At 51.0% G+C, this 21,637-nt stretch overlaps 3 protein-coding genes across 4 annotated transcripts in view; 1 reads left to right on the forward strand and 2 right to left on the reverse strand.

Annotated features, from left to right (window-relative positions):
- Positions 1-20,906, reverse strand: part of LOC126577414 (tetraspanin-9-like) — a 44,853-nt gene extending 23,947 nt beyond the window's left edge. Inside the window, exon 1 of the mRNA XM_050239030.1 lies at positions 20,886-20,906. The gene's annotated coding sequence lies outside the window, so the exon portion shown is untranslated. The remainder of the gene's footprint in view (positions 1-20,885) is intronic.
- On the forward strand, positions 841-20,384 carry LOC126577396 (DNA-binding protein D-ETS-4). Of its 2 annotated transcripts, none has more exons than XM_050238998.1 (5): positions 841-2,148; positions 12,181-13,165; positions 13,251-13,411; positions 14,128-14,467; positions 17,664-20,384. In XM_050238998.1, exons 1-5 carry the CDS (start codon positions 2,113-2,115, stop codon positions 18,050-18,052), a joined length of 1,911 nt encoding a protein of 636 aa, XP_050094955.1. In that variant the 5' UTR covers positions 841-2,112; the 3' UTR covers positions 18,053-20,384. The 2 variants fall into 2 exon arrangements, with proteins under 2 accessions (XP_050094955.1, XP_050094956.1); XM_050238999.1 differs by lacking the exon at positions 841-2,148 and adding an exon at positions 12,033-12,097.
- Positions 20,907-21,166: 260 nt separating the features above from the next.
- Positions 21,167-21,637, reverse strand: part of LOC126577388 (cleavage and polyadenylation specificity factor subunit 1) — a 15,267-nt gene continuing 14,796 nt past the window's right edge. Inside the window, exon 6 of the mRNA XM_050238974.1 lies at positions 21,167-21,637. This exon is cut by the window's right edge and continues 2,889 nt beyond it. Coding sequence (XP_050094931.1) covers positions 21,293-21,637 — 345 coding nt within the window. The 3' untranslated portion in view covers positions 21,167-21,292.

Consider the following 21,637-nt stretch of genomic DNA (forward strand, 5'->3'; position numbering starts at 1 on the left):
GAACCCGGACAAAACAGAAAACGAAGGCGAAAACGAATCGAAAGATAATCAGCACCAAGGCAGCAAAGAATGTACCGGGAAGAAGCAGCCCGTTAAATAACAAGAAGCGAATCTGAAATTCAGAATCGAAGCAGAATGAAATTAATAATCATAAAAAAAAAAAATCAAACAACCACACAGAGAGGCAACAGACAGAGTGGTAGCATTCGCGAATTGAAAGAGTAAACAAAATAGCAAACAAAAAGAGAAAAAAAAATAAACACCCCACCCCACAAACGATCGGGCAGGGGAGACGAAGCCGCGCGCTCACCAGGTGAGCGATCATCATTACATTGGAGTCGCGAGACGCATAAAACGGAGGCGCAAAATGGGGTGCGAAAGACGCGAGCCGCACGGTAGTGCGGGCGGTTGGAGCATCACCACGGTGGTTCCCCGAACCGACCTGCTGCTGGACACTGGACGCCCCCCCGCAATGATGGCCAGCACCAAGAGCGAGAGAGAGATCGTCTCGAGAGCACGAGAGAGAAAGAGAGAGAGAGACGGTGGGGGAGCACTTAAAAACGGGGCGACGCAATCGCCTTAAGCCTTCGCCAGCACCACCACGATCCAGCCGAGGAGCCAGAGCCGAGAGCGATCTCGCGGCAATTTCTCCGAAGCGAGCAGCCAAGCGAGAGGGCCTTAGCGGTCGCGAGAGGTGCGCGAGCGAGCCACAAGATTAACACGCAACCAGCAGCCACCATCGGCGGTTGGTGGGCGGTGTGATGGGGAGGATTTTCGCGCTCGACGATCGGCTTAGCGTGACCGCGTTGGCGAACCGCCGATCATTTACGCTCCCGAGTCGCAACGAAGCAGAGGTGGTCGCTCCATGTGGACGTGTGGACCCCGCGCGAAGTAACAGAGTAGAAACGAGTGAAAAAGAGAGAGAGAGAGAGACAGAAAGAGAATCCGTGGAGTGAAGATTTCGTGTGTCCGTAAATTTCGAGTGATTTGGTGACTCCATTATCAACGCCACTAACCCTGGTCCCCCCCCTCGTGCGACACACGGAATATGAACAGTTGCAGCCGGATCGTTGTCACCGTCGTCGTCGAGTGTCGTCCAGAACAACACGCGCTACTGTACCGGGGCGCGATAGCGAGCGAGTAAACAGAGTACAGGAGCAGCAGCACAGCGGGCCCGTCGTCTGTACTGTCCGCCAGACGTCCGAGAGAAGGTCGAAGATTATCTCGCTGGCTGGCTCGCTTGCTACATCATATCACTGCGCGCACTGCACCGTGTCTCTTCAGAGGCTTGGCTCTTGGTTTCTTGGCCACCGATAGAGTCACCGCAGAGTTTCGCGCAATTCGCGGCCGTTTGTGTGGAAGTGTGAAAGTCTTATCAGTGCCTCTCTGTTCGACGTCGGCGCAGAATCTTCTCCATCCATCGCCAGTTCATCGAACGTTCCTCCGATCGTGTCTGGGACGTGTACCTTTTGTCTTTCTCCGAAATAATACCTTTCGGTGTTATCAGTGGACGGAACAGGGTGCTGCGTTTGTTGAACCGCATTGTGGTTGTTGTTGTCGCGCGCGCGCGCGCCAGGGGGGAAGAAAGTGAAACCAAAAAAAGCAGGAAGGGTTACCGCGTAACGGTGGGGTGTACACGATCAAACACGATCGGCCTTGGTTCCTCTGCGCCGGGCAGGGTGATTTCTGGAGAAAACAATAAGAGAAACACATTAAAAAAGAGCGCCAGTTACGGCACCACACCCCCCACAAGGAGCAGCCAAACAGACATATTTTTTTGACGAAAAGCTCAGAGAACTAAGCAGATCCGCGCACGCAGCAACAGATCAGCGCACGCAATACGAAGCCCCCGAAAAAAAACCGAGAGAAAAAACACTAAGTGAAACGTGAGAGACGACTCCCGTCCCGCAGGTGAATTGTTTACGGCTTTGCGGAATCCGTGAGTGAGTCTGTGTGCCCGCCGGTCGTGTGTTATCAGCTTGATTTGATAAGCAGTAGCAGCAGCAGCACACGCCTGAACCCAACACAACACCTTCACCTCAACATCGATAGACTTTGCCGTGTTTCAGTCCGAGAGGCCGTCGAATCAAAACAAACAAACCGCACCACACGATGGCCTACGAGATGATGCTCTACCCCAAGGAGAAGGTAAGTGGGGACCAGGAGGGGTGCGGGAGTCGACGATTACACTGATAGAGGAAAAGGTGCCCTTTGGAATGCGCTCTACTACTATCCAACATCGTACAGGGGCGTAACGTAACGAAGGTGACACAGCTGATAGAGCAAGCGATCAACAACAATCGCCCCTTGTCGATTCGCGTAACGCACACATACTAAGTCAGTGCGCGCCACTCGAGGGTGGTACTAAAAATCGCTTTCGCTCCCCCCCCAAAAAAAAAGAGAGTTGATGATGAGTTCCACAAAATGCACCCGTTAGTGTGGCTCTGGTAGCACAGCGAAAACCAGCGTCTGTCAAAACGCGCATGACGCAATTTCCCAGCAGCCGCACAGAGTGGCAGCGTGATTTTCACACGAGCGAAAACGAACGCTTTTCCAGCGCCCTTTCTCACGCCCTCACGGGTCGGGGTGGTGTGTGCAAAAGGCTAGATTTGGATTGTTTACACTTACGCCAAATCGCGTTCGCGCGTGGAGCACCTAAGCAGCACGCGCCGCGCCTAGCGAGCAGCGTGCATTGGCGTGACGCGTAATTTGAAGTGCCTACCACCCCCAATACCACCTTTCTTTCTTTTAAGAGCAAACAGAGGTGAGGTGTGTGGGATGATGAAAGAAATGACGCTCGGCGCTGCAGTCTGGTTTGTTTGCATCATCACCATCAGCATCATCACGATCATCATCGTCAATGAAATATCCATCTTTTATTAATCGGCACCTTTCCAACAAAAAAAAAACGCACATTGGTGATCACATGGGTTTGCTGACGCGATCAGGTAGATCAATTGGTATTGGTGCTATCGAGCAAAAAGTTGTCAAAGCGGCCCATTGTTGTTGGCCAGCGACGAAGACATTAGTATACCATTAACATCTCTATTCAATTTTTGTTTTCCTTCTTTGTCTCGGATCTGTATAACGTTGTAAAAGAACATGGAGACACACTCTGGAAGCTTCTGTTCCGCTACTAAAACGTTGCATTCGAACGAGCGACTAGGCTTCTCCATCGTATATCTGGAAACATATCGTAATAATACAGCGGAACTGCACCGTAATCCATTGATTAATCATCACCCACCATTCTCCTTGAGCTCACCAAAAGTACGCCAGATTCATGCATTGCAATCATTCCGATAAAATCCCCAACCTCCCCCCCCAAAAGCGTCCCTGACCGATCGATATGACGTCTCACACTTCTCTTACTCACGTCTTACACCACGATCACGATCGGTGTGTATTGTGTTGCTAATGGACGTCATAGGTGGAGGTAATAGGAAAAAGAAGAGAAAAAAAACTATAAAACATCGTTTTCTCCATCGTGCCAGAAAGCGCAAGTCAACGGAAATAAATCGCATAAACTCCACGGCCGCCCGCGATCGCGACCGATCGGAATCGCCGTTGAACCGGGCCTTAGTCAGCTTAGTGGATTTTTCCAATATCCTTGAAAGGGGGATCCCCTTCCTTCTCTGGAATTCATGCTGCCTTCTCCACCCATCTAATCCAACGGCAGCGGAATGTTACACCATTTCTCCAGCGCGTCCAGGTTCAGCAAGCACTGGTCGCGACTTGTATCGACGCGCTAGACGCTGTTTGCTAAAGTCATTAGCGAGGTTGCGATGACATGCAAAAGCAAAAAGAGAGGAAACCCGGGAGGCTCACCTCATCTCGCCCATCTCGTCTATCTCGTCTCGCTATTTCGCTTTCAGCCCCGGGGGCGGAGGGGGAGCCCATCTCCTGAGCAAAACCATCTGTGTGTCCACTCGGTATGTGCGCACAGCGCTGCTGGAGCTGCGCCAGGTCCAGGCAATTTATACGCAAACACAAACACAACCTGAAAATGGCAAAATTCAATATGGCCGTCCCATTGGCGATGACATCATCATCATCGGTGCGAGCGCGCGCTGCGCTGTGCCGTGGGGCTTAGGTCCGTCGCGTACACACCCAAGGTCTCTCTTAGCTCCCGCGGGGGGGGGGGGGGGGGGAGTAACAATTCGCTCGATCCTGTGCTCTTTGACGAGCTGGAAGCTAGTCAAACAAACGTTGAATTATGGTTTTAACCACGGCCCATTCTATCCCCACTCACAGGCGCACACACTGTGGAGCCATAAAAAAGCATAACAGTTTCCCCTGTTCCCCTGCTCGGTGCCATTTATTAACATTTTATGGTATGGCGCTCGCAGCAACTCCGCAACTCCGAACGTTCGTTCTCGACATTCCGTTTGACGTTTGACCTTCGGAAGCCTGCGGACTGTGTGTGTGCGCCCGTTCGCGTTCTGGGTAGCACATGAAATCCATCTTTTGGAAGGGAATGGAACCATAAACGGGGACCACTTTACCTAGCAACATGACGTTGTCACCACCTGGCGAGGCTTACCGACACAAGCGGGAGACAAAGGGTTGGAACACATGGATGGACACTTTCACTTTTATCCCCCCGTTTGGTGTTCAACATTATTGAACGCATTGAACGCGTTGGATCGCTCGCATGGTGCGTCAGAGTCGCTAATCGCGCCACACCAGAATGTCTCCCCCGAATGTCGCATTTAAATCGTGTTTTGTTTGTTGATTTTCTCTTCGTACTTTGCACTTTGTTTCTCTTTGTGGCGAACCCGTTTTCCCGTATCGTAATACGATAAAATATGATGCTCTCTGCACTTTACTATTTATTAATTTGATCCGGAAAGTTGATCCAACACCATCACCTTTCTACCAATCTGACGGGGAGCAGGATCTACAAACGGATGTACTGTACTGCAAAACAAAACTGGACGACAAATGGGGGGGGTAGCCCAGCAGTACGTCAATGGCTTAGCTACTAACTCCAATCCCAGAGATACAGATTTGATCGATAAATAAATCTTAAATTCCAATCTCGACCACCTCCACACGACGCAGCGTCAACCACTGGTTTGCTTGGATTCTTCGCTCGTGACATGATCTACTGATCGCGCACTTCAGCACCCCCTGAGCGAACCGGATGGCAGAAAGGGAACAAAAAGTAGTCACCTAGCTCCAGCTAAAACCCGCTCCAGTTCGATTTATGAGAAGTGATTTGCTTGCTAGAGACCAAGGGGCCCCCCTCTAATTCAAGAACTGATCTGATGAAGGCGAAGGAATGAAGTGCTGCGCCGCTGCTGTTGTTCTCTCGCTGAATGTCAAAACATGTTGTCTGCCTTCCACCGGCAGGCAACCACACCGATGATAGACATCTCCTGGCCATACGATCTCCTTCGCAAAGCAGAAAACAGAAACCAGAAACCAACCAGATCGCTCGCTACCGATAGAAGCGAATGGAGCGAACCGTGATTCTGTGCGGAAAATGGCGTCGGAATTCTAAGAACCAGTCAAACCTGGCGAGATACACGAAATTGCTACGCAACAAAACAACAGTACGATGCTCACACTTTGTGTTATTGTTTCCAAAACAGATCAGAGACGCGTTGGGGCACCAAGGTGATTGGTCGGTTGGTGGAACACACAGTTGCGCGATGACGTTTGTGTGCGGCGGTCGCGCCAAATCAAGTTCGTCACTTGTGCGTCAGGTTGACGAACACAAGTCACCACGGGCCTGGCGCGGTTTGGCGGAGCCACCCCAAATGAATCTCGCTCCCCAACGGGGCTGAGCTTACGAAACGTGGTTTGATTGTGTTCGTTCAAGCTGCTGCTCCGGTTGCCGTACGCATACCGTGGTAGAGCTAGAGGACGGCGCAGAGTAGCCACTCGAAAGTTCCTCTTCAGCGGGGAGGGGACCGCCAATGGCCCGAGAGTTGACTCTGCCCATTGCAGTGATCTTGCGGGATTTTCCCGACGGTTTTTTTTTTTCACTCGTCTCTCTCTCTCTCTCTCTTCTTGAGCAACCAACGACACAGATCCAACAACGCAAAGACACGATATTGAATTACGCGATCGATGGAGGTGCAGAATAATGCTGCGTGCAATCGCAACGGCGTTACGTAACGAATGTGGCAAAAGGATGAAGGACACATTCCCGGACAAACACACCGCTGACGTACGAGGATTGCGTGCTGCTCGGTGATTTTGGGATTTTCCGCCACAACAACACAACCTTCGAGGTTAGGCCAATCGAATGACTCAGTCATGGCCCCGTTTGGTGGCCCCCGATGATGATGATGATGGTGCGGTGTGTGGTAGTAGCTTGTGCAATCTCTCTGGCACAACATGACTGCACCGACGGCCGCACTCTGATTCATTCGCTTTCAAATGTTTGACGTCACGCGTTTCGGTTCACTCACGCGCGGCGACGGCGTTAGTGCAGCAACCGGGATTATGGGTCCGGAGCAGGGAGGGGGCGTCCTTTCACTTTCACCAAACCGAACAACACTACCTACCACCAGCCAACAACACTGGAATGGTCGTCGGCGCCAGTCGCCGAGAGCTCACTCGAGATGACCCAAAAAAAAGGGCGGCAGTTGGTGTCCAGGGCGGAAGCAACAGATGTCCGACTACTACTCCTCCCGTACACGTTACGTTACGCAACGTAATCCAGTTTCACTGTCCGTGGACGTAGCGTGCGCCGTAGTATCACCTTGGAACAGCCTTGTCCCTTTGGGTTTCGTGCCCGGTCGATTGGTGGCTTCCCGGACGACCAGGAAGTCGCCACCAGAAAGTCGCAGCCGCCAAGTCCCGGTACTGATTAATCTTGCTTTGGTTCGGAGCCAAACAAAGAAACACGGCAAGGGAGGCTCGTGACTTGTTCTGAAACTGAAAGTTTCAATGCTACGCCATGGGAATCAAGAGCAAAAAATAAAAAGGGAACGTATGGGTATTGAGCATACCTGGTGTGCTATGAACACCAAGAACCTGGGCTTGAACGGTGCTCGTCAGCTTGTCAGTCCCGCCATTCTCCCGCCAGTGTCTGGATCACGATCGCTAGTTCGCGTGATTCGTGCCCTAGAACCAGTTGAAACCGGTATTATGTTCTGTTCCCGTGTTCACTGGAACAGTAGAGCGCAGGCACAGAGAGAACTGCGAGGACTACCTCAGAACCGGTCAGAACGTTCAAAATGGAGCACGATGGAAACACTGGTGGTAGTGGTGGTGGTGGTGGTGGTGGTGGTGGTGGTGATCGGTTGTATGGATTGCCATTTGCTTCCGCGATCAGCAAGTGAACGGCATCGAGCGAAAACCGGTCCAACGATCTTGGGATCGGATGATGGAGGAGAGGTGATGGTGTCGAGGTTGATTCGACATTTAGATGACGCGAATCATTCGTGCTTAAAAGGGCGTACTTCGAGTGTGCCCCGGCTCTGTGTGTACGGTGGTTTTGGCCACATCATTCTCCCATCGGCCCATCTCAACGCTAAATGGCACCGCAGAAAACACACACCTCTATCCGAGCCGTGCCGAGATTGAATTCGTTCCAAACACAACGGGCTAGTGCCACAGATCAGCAACTGCGCGAAGCTCAAGACAACGCCACAAGGTTACAGCCCCGGCAGGAACAGCCTCACGGTATCGCGGGTGCTGGTAGCTCCGGGCGCTCGGTGGTTTGGATCTTAATTTTGCATAATGTTACCAGATTCCTGCATACTAATTGGTTGTTTCGACTCGATTCGATACGATTCGGCCTTTTCGGGTGGGGTGGGACGGAAGAGGTGTTTTGCGATTCGTTCCGGTCGCCCTGGAGCATTCGAGACGCTTGACACTCCTCTCCTCTGCAGCAACAGTGTTGATCGACTGTCGGCAGCTGTTGGCTACTAAAGGGGTTTTAGGTGTCTTTAGCAGCTTATAATAATTAATTTCTCTTTGTGGTGTTTGATTTGTCCTCCGTTTGTTTCTTCTCCAACTGGATATTATGATTTCCCAATTCCCTTTGGAATCCCGATTCGTGGAAAAAAAGACCTTGAGATCTCTACTCTTTTCTGTAGCTGTTGCCTAATCCTACAGTTATTCGTGGTATCGTTCAGGAAGACTCACTGCGAATTGATTTCTTGTTCTTCGTGAGCTGCAGGATCGAATTCCACTTGGAGGTTGAATTTCAAATAAAATGAATTTAGTTGCGATATGTTCCATATATCCTGGTAGTAGAAGTTGGACAGATGAACTGATAGAAGAAATATGGAAGCTATTTCGATAAACTCTCTTCTCTCCGCGTACAATTACTCCCACGGACGCGGGAAATCGGCATCGCCCATACAGCACATCGACCGCACCATTCGCAGAGCAAGTGCGCGCTGGCCGCCCATTCATGTCAACACCCTCCACGCCAACCATTCAATCTTGCCTCTCGGGGCCCACTACATCCTTCCCGATATGGTTCGAAGAAGACGAGAGTTACTTCCGCGGTGCATATGGATCAAGGCGTGTCGCCGTTCTCACTCCGCGCACATTTGTGCTGCACAGAAAAGGAAAACTGGGAACTGGGGCTCCTATTTTTAATTGCTCCACATCTCCAGCCCGAGGAGCGACTCGTCAAAGTGGCCAAGGGCTCGAAGGGAAAGTTTTGCCCGTATTGCCTTGTAGGTAGCAGCACTGATGATGAAGAGACCTTGGGACTCTCTTATAGTCCCTTGCTTTGGTTGAATGAATCGGGAAAATCCAGATCGGAACGACATTCTTCCGGGGACCATATGGCGGTTCTATTGGGAGCCAAACCGAGGACAACACTTTCCAACGTCACTTTTCCGTGCCATATCTGCTCCTCTAGTAGCGGATGGAGTTTCATTAGAAACGAGGTGTGTGTTTATGCCCGAGTCCTACTTGAGGTGCAATGCAGACCTCACCACAAGTAGTCTCCATAGCGGCAAGTGCTCCGTTCGGGCCATTCATCGCCTTCATTAGATTGCACCAGGCGTTTCAGCAGGAAAGCTATACACAGCTCGGGCTCTCGGTCTCGGTGAAATGCACCAACGACGCGGTGACATAAATATTTATGGCCGTGACTGGCAGGGCTCTGGCAGCAGAACTGCCCGTTTTTGCATAAAACAAACACCCACCGGACTGTCACACACACAGCGCTCGACATCTGCCGTGCTGTGTTGTGTCAACGAACGGGGTGAACAATTGGGCAACCTACGTGAGATCGGTGCGGAATTTGTGGTCTGTTGAGTTGAGTTGAGCCGCAGCCTATTCTGCTATCGGTATTGTTCCTCTTCTTCTTCAACTTCACTCTGTCTGTTTGAATATGTTGCTGCAATGTGTTTACCTATGCGCGCGCGGCACCAGATGGAACATTTTCGCAGAAATGCACCGGGCTGGAATAGCCAAGTGAGGACAATGCAGAAGGGGGAAGATGATTTCGCAGCCCGCAGGCTCAATCGAACCAACAATTGGTAGCCGATAGGTCTTGTATCGGGCCACTAGTAACGGGAGATTGAAGATGTGTGAAAACTATGCAAATCTATTGACGAAACGTGCCACGTTGTACCACGTGATATCGAGAATTGATGGGCTTGTGATTGACGTGGAATCCTCGAACCCAGGTGTCCAGAATGCTAAGGTACCTCCACTAGAACGCAACGCTAACCCGTTGATGATGATGCTTAACGGCATTACATAAATCGGCGCTACAGCAAATCACACAATTTGAAGCAATTTGATACTACATTTTCCGGAAACTCAACAGAACTTTGTAGTAGCTGTACGGTCTCCAACATGGCTATAATGTCGATGTGAAGTAATTCCAAGAATTCGGAACAACTGCTCCGCACGTAATCTCGGACTCACAAAACAATGATTCTCCCTTCCCTCAGCACACACAGGAGTAGAGGGAGTACGGTAAAGAGTGTGAAAAACCGAGCGCCCTAGCACGCGTGCCCCCATCTCATAGTGAATGATTTCCCGCTAATCGGTTCGCCACGATCGCACACGGTACGCATTTACACATCGCGCTCCCGACGTCATTCGGTGATCGTACAAGGTGTGCTGCTGCTGCTGCCTGGGGGTGGTGGCATCGTTCGTAAGCGCGCGGCTTACGTACGCTCACGCGCCCCACCCGCACCAGCCAACCTGCTGCTTAATGCTGACGTCAGCATCTCGATGTCTCGTTGAGATCAATCAACCAAGAATCGACAATCCCACACCCATCCCAGGTGTGTGTTCCGTAGTTCCGCTGATCTCGGTTGTTGTTGTTGTTGTTATAGTAAGCACCGCCACGCCGCGTTTCCGTTCTCCAACGACCACGGCGACGATGACGATGATGATTGAGCTCTTTGTAGCTAAATTTAGAGCATTACGCGCGCCAATTCTGCCGCGTGGTACGATCGAAACAGGGAGTACTGGAAGTAACTTCAAATACAACAGCAGTGCAGAGAGCCAACACTTTGGATATCCTTCGTGCCTGGGTCACGCAAAAACGGTACGACGTAAAAACTGTGGACTGGCTACGGACCAGAGCAGAAGTCCAATCGGTCCAATCGGAATCGTCCGATAGCGGGCACTAGTCCACCTCAGTCGAATCAGAAAGTGGGAGGTGTTCCTGGAAAAGATGGACCTCTGGTGAAGCTCGGTCTTCTCGGTAGCCCACCCACCAAAAGACCAGTTCCCTTCCTACCACATGTTTGCTTAGTGCTACCAAACTCACAGTAGTACCACCACACCAGCTTCAGTCGATCATAATCATCAAACCGGCGACCGGTGTGTGATGTAAAGGTACCATTTGTGAGGCGCCTCTTCCTATAATTGGTTGTCCCAAACATTCTAATCAATGGAAGCGCCGAAGAAACCTGACACAACCGCGATGATAACGGCGAACTAGTCCACTCGTTCAAGATAGTATCTCGGAACCCCTACATCGAACCCGGGAGCCGCCCGATCTTGTGCGGCTATAAAAAGCCTTCAAAAAACGGGAAGCTGTCAAACTGTCACTGGACAGCAAGTAGTGAGGTAGCTGCTAACAGTGCCTTCCCGATACCAGACCAAAATCACAAGTGCCCTTCCCACGATGACGAACAAGGGTATCTGCAGCAGCAGCAGCAGCAGTAGCAGCAGCGTACTGCAGAATTGGGAGTATGAAAACTACGTCACGCTGGAGCTGCTGGCAAGGTTGGCGGAGCGGCTGCTGAAGGAATTGCTCCAATCGGTGCGTCTCAAAGCGGTGACTCTGTGTTCAGTGTCAAGTGTCGCGCGCATCTCAAGGTGCACCCCTTTGGTACTGGGACTTCTGACGCTGTTCTATTAACAAAGCGCAGCATCATCATCACGGGGGGCCACTTTGACGACAATCCTTTGAATGCGCTCCTCGGTAGCGCCTACTACTACGAGTAACAGCAAGATCGTGCCATTTTGCGAATACTAATGAGACAAATATTCATCACCCAGTGGCTATGGATGACGCAGGGCTACCATTAGCATTCAGTAAACACGTACCAAACGGACACACTCACAGCTCACAAGTTAGTAACTGTAGAGCACAAGTAGCACTGCTGCTGCTGCTGCTAGTGTGTAAGGTGTGCTGTGGAGTGTGTTACATGTGGAGTGGAGCCCAGAAGTCAATGGAGAACTCCCAATCCTCCGTGTGCCACCGGGTGTGAAGGCAAGGAACGGGGTACGGAAAACGTGTTTTTGGGGAGCGGTAGGAAACGATGGCGTAGCGTCGGTGGAATCGAGCCTCGCGTCGTCGAGAGACGTTTATTGGCAAACGTCTTCCACTTGTTGTTCTCTAGCGACGTCAGCCACCCGGATCGGCTTTTGAGCGGCCGATTGGGAGGTGGGAGCGAGAGAGATGTTCGATTGCGAAATGAAACTACTGACCGACCGACCTGACGGCCTAGTGGTCGGGTCTCGGGGGGGTGGGGTGGGGATAGGCACTAGAACCTAGAACAGTGACGCGCGCGCGCGCGCGCGCGCGAGGAGAGCGATCTAGCGCCGCCGGCGATCGCGTCAGTCTGTGATATGTTGCGGAAGGCTCGACACACAAGCGCTCTCCGGTGGCTGGCTCATCCCCCAAGTAACTAGTTCCTAGTCGTGTGTGCGTCTGTCTTCTTCTAAGTCCAAGGCCATGGTGTCACAACGGTTACTAACGATGTTTCCTTCTCCGTTTCCGATCCGCAGACTCCGCAGACAGTGCCAGCCGGTAGCTATACGTCGGACTTGTATGCGTCGTACGCGGAACTGTTCGATCTGTCGCTGCTACCGAACGACGGTGAGGTACCACTAAGCCCGCAGTCCCAGCTGCAACAAAGCCAGAACCAGCAGCAGCAGCAGCAGCATCAACAGCAACAACAGCAGCAGTTGTACGGTGACATTGGGCGCCCCATCAACGGTCCAGCCCAAAGCCCGGAGTACATTCCGGCGACGATCTTTCACGACGTGCCGTCACCGGATGCCGGCTCGATGCAGCAACTGAAACAGGAACCCGGCTCGGTGGCATCGGTTTGGTCGGACACTTGGAGCAACAGCAGTGGCTACCTGAGCTGCGCCAGTATCAGCGGTAGCAATCCGGCATCCCCCGAATCTCCGGCCTCGTCCTACGGGCTGCTCGATCATCCGCACACCCAGCAACAGTCGGTAGCGGCACGAGGTGTCTCGCTGCAGCAGGACCACACCAATCATCAACGTCTCCTGTCGCCATTCGGTGGCGAGCAGACGACGATCAAGACGGAGTACGACTCCGGGGCTGAGACGAGCATCGATCTCGACTCCCTGCTCGGTGACTCACCGTCACCGTATCAGCAGCAGCAGCAGCAACAGCAGCACCCAGCGGCTACCGTTAAGGTCGAAGAAGCAGACCTAGACGCACTGCTGTACTCGTTCTCGCCCTCGTCCGTACTGGAGGCACAGCAGCAAGTACCGGCGGTACCGGCACCACCACCGGTTAGCAAACCGCAGCAGCAACAGCAGCAGGGCTTCGCGATACTGCGCGAGCACCTCCAGGACACGAGCTTCCAGCGGCGCCACAATCTGAAACCATTAGAGCTGGATTCGTTGATCGGAGGCCTCACGACCCATGCCGACATTGGGCCGGTGTTCGAGTACGCGCTGCAGGAGATGAAGAATGGCGTACAGGCTACCTGCACCGAGCTGGGCATCTCCTCTGGTAGGTACCCGGCCAAAGAGCCACTTTGAGGACGCTAAAAAGCAGAAACTATAACCAAGATGGTACGCTTTTTTTTTCTACACAGATCCCAAGCAGTGGCCGACGGCCAAGGTACACCAGTGGTTGGAGCTGGCGATGGGCAAATATTCGCTGCCGCGCCCGGACAACCTGGGCGCTCTGTTCCCCGAGAACGGAGCACAGCTGGCCGCTCTACCGCTGGAGGAGTTCGTACGTCGCATGCCGCAGGTAAGAGTCAACGCAGAATGGTGGTGTGGTGATGGGGAGGAGGAATCGGTTACCGAACCAGGCAGCGTGCCAAACTGTGAACGAGCGAACGCGCGCTTGCGTTCGCGATGACGTCAGCTTTTTTGCAAATCGCCATCCGACGACGACGGCTCGATCTCTCCAGCGGAATCCGACGTTCCGCCGTCGGTCCGATCGATCGATGTTGAGCGAAGAAGAACTGGTTTTGGCTTGTGGTTTGGCTTGGCTCTCGTCGTCTACCCGGCCGCTAAACACCCGCTCACAGCTCAACGATACACGCAGTTTGGCAAGCCGCGAGCAGCACGATGAATGCCATTTGCTGGCGGTGATGGTGGTGAGTGCGCACTCAACAGCGCCGACCACTGGTGCTTTTACTTTTCACTTTCACTGCGATTTTAATGTATTTGTAACGGCCGGCGAACGGTTCGGTTGGTCGATCGTAACACTCCGGCCATTGTCGTCGTCGTTGTCATCATCGACGTAGATCCCGTTTAAAAAGTGTTTGTGGAGCTCCACAAACTTCCTCAAGGAAGTGCCTATGCTATGCTAATGCTAACGAGTCCAAGAATACCTGAAATACATGGAAGAAGTTCAGAAATACCTGAAGGGAGTCCACGAATCTACCCCTGAAAACCCCTGATGTACAACTTCTTAAGCAACTTCAACAACCTCTTCTCCCCTTAATCTCTCCTTTACAGGGCGGTGATAAGCTGCACGGCCATCTCGAGCTTTGGAAACAGATCCATCGGCTAATGGTAGGCGATACCAGTATGGCATCGGTCGACAGTAGTATGATCTGTGATGGTACTACTAGTATGGGATGTGCCATGCCAAGCGTACCAATCTTCCCGGCCCAACTGGCTCCAGGCGTCGTCCCGATGAGTCTGCCAGAGTCTGGTCCGAACGGTGCGAGTGCCCTCCCCAGCGGGCTTGTCCCTGCGAATGCCAGTGCCGCTACCTTAACCAATAGCACCAGCATGAGCCCAGCGATGGTCGATAACTTCGACAGCGACTCCATGAACGACGATATCAGTGATGGTAAGTGTTTTGTTACTTTTACGTCACCCTCATCCTGCGGTGGGGCATTTCACAACATGGCGAAAGAGCTGCTGGAAGCTGCAGACTACTGCCGAGATAAAAAGATCGTTTGGTAAACATTAGCCTTGGACTGAACCTGGAGATCGCCGCGGCAAAGGAGATCCAGTCTATGGTCGTAAACAGTGCGGGGAGAAACAGTGCAAGATTTGCTAAACAAATTTTGCGTACACCTTGATGAAACCCCCACCGCTCCCCGCTCATCAGCCTTCGAGGCAGTCGATCGCTCATCGACTTGCCCAGCGTCCACGATCGGTGGCCGCTGCCGTGGCGCTGTTCATGCGACTCTCCAATTCCGTCCAGCCATGCGCAGGAGGGGACTTTCTCTGGTGAAATTGATTTCATGTGCGCAGCGGCGGCCTCAAGTTTCACGAGACACGCCACGGTGTTGCTGCGCTTCACCCCCACCAGGTGGGAGTGAGAGGAAGGAGAAGAGAGAGAGAGAGAGAGAGAGAGAGAGAGGGACAGACGAGGAGATAAAGAAAAGGTCCCGGGAGACGGGCCGCCGTGAAACCGGCTGCGGAATGGTGGCGGTGTGCGTTTCCTTGGAACGACCTTCGGAATAACGATCAGCCAGCGGGGAGTGTGGTGGAGCGTTTAACGTTCCTGCTGCCCCCCGGCCCAGCCCTTTTCGTCTGCGCAACCACCGGGCACAACACTCCTCTGTCTCGCTCCTTTTTAACCCATTCCTTCTCCTTCACTTCGTTTGGTTGTTTGCAAATTGCTTCACCTTCCTCTCGCGATCGTCTTGGATCGCGGATCACGCAAGCCTCCCGGTTGCTGCTGGATGCTGGCTGCGACGACGGACGAAGGATGATGATGGATGACGGGGTTTTACTCGGGATTGGGGTTTGGTGGTTTGACTGGAATTGTTAGTTTTTCGAGTGGCAACACAAACGATAAAAGGCCCCCGAAAAAGCCTCCGCCGGTTGTTATTTATGATTTTTTTTTGTTGTTTTTTGTTGAAACCAACCAAATCATGGTCTCCGTGCAAACATCTCGCAAACAAATTGCCTTGAATCAATCATGCAGGGCACGGCAAAGCGTACACACCGTATCTCCCGTCAAAGCCCGTCCCGTGCAGTCCATTATAACCACACGTAAAACCTATTTTAGATTCCCTTTTTTATGGTTTATGGTTCATGCGTTAGGTCTAGCGGCGATAACTTTGAAGAGCGGATATTGCTGTTTTGTAGTTGGGGAACTAGTTTTGAAGTAGACTGGATCTTGCATACAAAAACGTAGCATTTGATAATGCCAAGATAATGCTGTGTAGGCGATTTGCGGCGTTTCCCAGTTCGAATCAGATGTATACTGAGTTCCTCTATGGACAGCCTCTCCAATTTTATAACAGAAGAACAGCCTTTAATCTCTTTAAACCTTTTGAAGTACACACACTACACTAATTATGAGTATTAGTAGTTTTGCTAAGGATTGTAAGGTCAAAAGAGAGTGAACACTACTGAACACCAATGCGCATTACTTTCCTCCACATTGACACATTACCATGCTTACTACTACTACGCAGCGGCATGACTTTGGCGAAATCTAGTTCGCAAAAACAAACAATTTCACTCCTTTCACGGCACACAATCACTCCCCCTTTCCCTCTCTTTCATCGCAAACACAACACACAACCATCATCATCACTAATCACGTCTCGTTCCAAACAAATCTCTTACGCGCCCCCTCACACCTAATGGCTCGCCCCCCAAGCCGTTTCTGTGATATTTCTTTCACGTAACGCTCTCTGCGGGTGATGGAATCATCATCAGCCGATCAAGCCGCGTACCACACCAACCGTGTGCTGTATCTGGCCAAAAAATCTCATGCAAATCCTCACCTCGTCTGTGCGCCTTTTCAAACTAGGCACCCACCGGCCCCCCGGGTGTCGCTAGGCCTTCCTCCTTCTTCCCAAGTGGTTGCATTAAGAAAGCAAAACATGCGCGCACCACACATACCTCTTTCGCGGCTTCGTTCGCTTGGCAAATGGCACCATTTTAGCGCACGGAGAAAAACAAATCGAAGGCAGCGGAGAAAGGTCACTCTGGAATGAAATGTGATCCCGATTGAGTACGAACCAGGAGAAGAGTAAGAGAGGGCTCCATCATCCTCGCCAATTGAAAGTCCACAAACCCTTTTGGGACGAGTCATTGGAGATCGAGCGAAAGCAAAACACAACCCAACCACGCTGCGCTCCACACCCTTTAGATACATAACCGCAGCCAGGGAGGGAACCGAACGTCCTTGAGGTTTACCTTTCAACACAAGGCACAACGGGGCCCAACAGCCAAGACAACGGGCCGCGGTAGGATTGCCAGAAGAAGGCGAGTGAAAGGAAAGTTACGCGATGACTGCGCCTGCGACTCCGGACGTTCCAAGACAGACGTCCGAGGATTGTGCAGACCAACGGCGCCAGGCGACCAACGGCGCTGGGGCTGCTGTGCTTTCTCTGTTACGATCGCGCTCGCAAAACCGGACCCCGGAGTCAGGAGAGGCTCGACTGCCATTCGACGCCATTCTGAAGGGGCGACAGTTTATTACTTTCTTTCGTCCGTTCGGTCCAACTAACCACAACCCTTTTATCAACCTTGAACAGTTGATTGTGGGTATTCGGAATCCGAAAAAAACCCAGCAAGGGGTTGATTCCTGAAAAAATGCAAACGACAGACAGCGATCCAGTTTGGAAGTCGGCTCTCCTGAGGAACCGCAGGCCTCAGGAGGGTCTTGGGACCTGGGTGCGCGTCACTCGCACTCGCTCTCTCACCCTTATAATTATAAGCTCTGGTTATATGGACGGGATCCGGGGACCAGGAACCCCCCTCGTTTTGCATGTTGATTATGTTAATTATGTTCAGTGGGGCCTTTGCTTCACACTCTCTCACTGACGGTTGAGGTTGCAGAGCAGAGTAGAGTGGTGAGCTCACTGCCTATGGAACTTTCATTATTAATTGTCCTTCACGAGATCGGTCCACGATCTCTAGATTGACATACAGCGAGTTCAGCTCTAAGGTTAGCTCAGGATTCTTGCCGCTGCAGCACAAAGTTTCGCCCAAAAATACCATCGCAATACCATCGAGTTTGTTGAAAAGACAGATTAAAACATAATATTCCTCTCTATCCCTTTCCCTTTCCGCAGATGACGACGAAGATATGACGGTGGAAAGTCCCGGCAGTTCATCGTCCACCGGTGGTCCGTCCGGGTCCGGTGCAACCACTGGCACCGGAGCAACGCCGAAACGGCACGGTGGATCCCACATCCATCTGTGGCAGTTCCTGAAGGAGCTGCTGGCCTGCCCGGAGCAACACCAGAACGCCATCCGCTGGATCGACCGTTCGAAGGGTGTGTTCAAGATCGAAGACTCGGTGCGCGTCGCCCGGTTGTGGGGCCGCCGCAAGAACCGACCAGCCATGAACTACGACAAGCTGTCCCGCTCGATACGGCAGTACTACAAGAAGGGCATCATGCAGAAGACGGAGCGCTCCCAGCGGCTCGTCTACCAGTTTTGCAGCCCGTACGCACTGTAGAGAGAGAGAGAGAGAGGCAGGCAGCACTGTACTGTAGTCACTTAAGAACAAAACACTCTAATTTATTGATGCTTAACTTATTGCTTTTTGTGGAAGGATGAAGGAAGAACAAATGCCTTCCTCTCTTCCTCAATCTCTCTATCTGCCCCTGTTTTTCACTACAGCTTAAGACCCAGCTAGGTCGCCAAGCGCTTAGATTAGGTTAGCGTAACGAATTCGGGCCTCAATCCAGACCTCTTCCAGAAGATGGTTGGTAAAGCCAGTTCGGCATGCCCTAGTAAGAAGCGCGGCATCAGCCATCGCACCCTTTACCCACACAAACACATACACCATCCCTCTATTGCGTGATCACTCTTTTGTATTATCGCACCATCTACATGAGTCCGTCTACTCATGATAGTTAGGATAATATTCAGTTAAAAATGATGTGATTACCAAACAGAACCGAGCACCGACAAGCTCAAAACATCTCAGGATCCAAGGAAAATCGGAGGATCCGGGTAAGATGTTGGGCGTGTCCTGCTGTGACCTGTATGTACTTCTGTGGTTCTCGCTGGTCTGCGCAACGATCATGCGACACTCCAGCAGGAGGCTTAACAGTGTCAAGCTACCGCCCCATCTGAAGCTCACCCAGCTCTCACTGGGCAGAAGATCGTACCAATCGGTCTTCTACACCGGTCGAGAAGTAGAACAAGCAGCTTCAACGGAGCCACCTTTGCGTGGCTTCGGTGGTGTCTTCCTCAGACCAAAGCAGACCTTGCGCAAGAGTAGACCAGTGGAAGTGGCCCCCGGGCCACACGAAACAGCGTTCTAAACTCTGGATAGCAGTGGTAACTAACTGAGAGGAGGATACACGTTTGTTTTTTTTTCGTTTTCATTAACGTATTGCTTACCGCTCTGTGGTTAACGCTGGTTTCCGGGCGTACAACCGGGTATTACGGGCGCCCGGCCGCGAGCAGAGTCGGTAATTTCGGTCCCATATATCTATGATATATTTACACTGTAAGTTCTATGAACATTACAAGCTAGCAGCGATCGTCTTAGGTTAAAGAAAAGCAATCCCGTACGTACGTTTAGTAGGTAAAGCGTGTAGCGTGTAAGATTCACACAATTAAAGAACGAACGAGAAGAAGAAAACTAATCCTCACCAAAACTAACACCATTCTTTCTTCCACTGCTGTTTCTTGCCCTTTCATCTTCTAACCATTTTCTCCTGTTCTCTACCAGTTTCATCCTTTCGAATCGCCTCCATTTCCCCCCCCCCCCCCCCCCCCCCCCAATCTAACCAATATAAAATATTGATAGTTTAATGTAAAATGGCCGCACACCATACTCTGTACACCAGGCGGCGTTACAGCAATGGTGGTCAATCTCTAGGCTAGGAGTTGCAATATTTGAAGTAGGCATGTAGGCAAAAGAGGACACCGAAAGGGTGCTTCGCATGCACGATTAGCTTAACAGGATAAGAGAGGGAAGAGAGCCAGATCAACAGGACAACAGTCGTCGATGAGAACACCAACATCCCCCTTTTTTTTTTGAGCTCAACCTAACACATCGCTTCTCATCGTAGACTTTTCTTCGGTTAAACTTGGCTTGGCTCGACCGGTAGGTGGTTCTCTAGACGAACCAGAAAAGGGGGGTTCAGGAGACCCTTCCCGACCGTAGCCCCCGTCTCGCCCATGAATCCATGGAATCCCAGATGACATAGAATCTTCACTTAACTGTGGTAATGCATTAAGTCAAGCATATTAGCGTGTGTTAATCGAACGTTGGTTCGGTTTTAACTTTCTCCAGCCTTACCTTGCTGTATCGATAACCATATTTCGTCCCCTTCGTAAGTAGTTTCGTAGGCGTGCGTACGCCTACGGCCATTGGTTTTTCGCGAACTACTTTTATCTCATTATTTTCTTGTCTTTTACCACGTAACGGGTGTTTGGGTAGCTTCCCGCCTACCGGGTTGGGGGCATAGTTGTTGGGTAGCATTGTTAAGGAGCAGATTAAATCCACAAAACTTTAACGACATTAACCCCTTCATGTGATTTTAAGTGCCTTTCTTTAGTGAACCATTTAACCGAGTTCAAATACGCAATTCAATCAAGTGCTTAGCATATTAAACTCGATCGATCGATTAGCGTGTAAGGATAACACCCCTCCCTTGTACCCTTAATTTTGAAACGGCAGCACTGACTGCTACCCCGTCATACCAGAGATAGTGAGGCGAGTTCAGTTCGAATGGGTTCTCATCGCCCAAGGCACCAATTATAATTCAAAAGCGTCTGTACGGCGTGTCACCGCTTAGTAATAGTTAGAATAAATTAGAACTAAAAGCAAACATTCTGCGTCCCGAGTTTTGCATCCACGTCCGAAATGCGCGAAATCTGGCGTTAAAATGGCTTACAACGAGTGGATTATCAATTTTTACTAGGACACCATAAGCGTACATTTCATCAATCAAATTTTGGTTGTCGTCCCACATTGTCCATGCAGGACCTAGATTTGATCCGAGTACGATGGATGAAATGAACATCTATGGGCTTAAGATAGAGTATCACGTAAGTACCTCTAGGATTTTCAACAGCACAGCCTGCTGATCCACAGATTGAAGAGTTGCTCCAGCTCAGCAGGCAATGAATGGGCTCCAAGGATATTCTCCGTAACTTTGAATCAGATTTTTCGGAATAAAGATATCCATATTTTCTATTCCTTCATCATTTCGACAAAAAAATGCACAGAAATTAGGTAATTGAGTCTCACTTTCGCTGCGTTTTCTAAAACCAAATCGCTACAATCCAGAAAGAGGCTATAATATAATGATGAGTACATAATCAATTACCTTAATCGCGATTTCCAGCGGATGTGATGAACCTAGGTTGATTGCTATTGATTCCAGAGTTGTCGCTACACCAACTTTACACCACTTTTCGGTAATCAATCACTCCAAACGACCGTTTCACTCAAACTAAACTGCCAAACTAAACGAAGCTTACTGCAATCGAACTGCAACCTTTGAAAACCGCAAAACGCACACCGACGTGAAATAGGCGCAAAAGCCTACTCAACACATTCTTTCAGGTTTTTCAGAATAAAAAAAAAACACCAAAACCAAACGCCACGTCATCTTCGAACTGTATGCTTCGATTATTCATGTGTCTCGTATGATCGTGTGCTACATCGTATAAAATTGTACATCCATCAACATCGAATTCATCTATTCATGTTTGCTGTCGCGCTATCCTCACCTTAGAATGCATGCGTCACGTGCTCGATCTCCATCAGATCGGCACAAATTTCCTCGATCCTCGTACCGATCTTCTTCGCCACCTCCTGCTTCTCGTTCGCCGGTAGCTCGAGGAAGCTCCACACGAGATCACCATCCACCACGCACCGGCTCGGATTGATCGGTAACGCTCGCGATTGCTTGATCGTCCGGTACGCCTTCGGATTGAGCCCGCACGTGTGCGGCGAATGGGTGAGCAGCACATTCTGCAACATAAACAACCGGCGGTACGTTTTCTCGGGCAGTGGCAACACAAACCCAAATCCACCGTCGAGCGTCGCGAAGAACGTCGTATGCTTGTTGTCGTA

This window comes from Anopheles aquasalis, chromosome 3 (genome assembly GCF_943734665.1).
Source record: "Anopheles aquasalis chromosome 3, idAnoAquaMG_Q_19, whole genome shotgun sequence".
NCBI classification, from domain to species: domain Eukaryota; kingdom Metazoa; phylum Arthropoda; class Insecta; order Diptera; family Culicidae; genus Anopheles; species Anopheles aquasalis.

Excerpts from the sequence above, each read along its gene's own strand:
- LOC126577396 (XM_050238998.1), top strand. The coding sequence starts at position 2,113 with ATGGCCTACGAGATGATGCTCTACCCCAAGGAGAAG. Across the intron at positions 13,166-13,250 it reads CGAGCTGGGCATCTCCTCTG|ATCCCAAGCAGTGGCCGACG; the intron begins GTAGGTACCCGG and ends TTTTCTACACAG. Across the intron at positions 13,412-14,127 it reads TCGTACGTCGCATGCCGCAG|GGCGGTGATAAGCTGCACGG; the intron begins GTAAGAGTCAAC and ends TCTCCTTTACAG.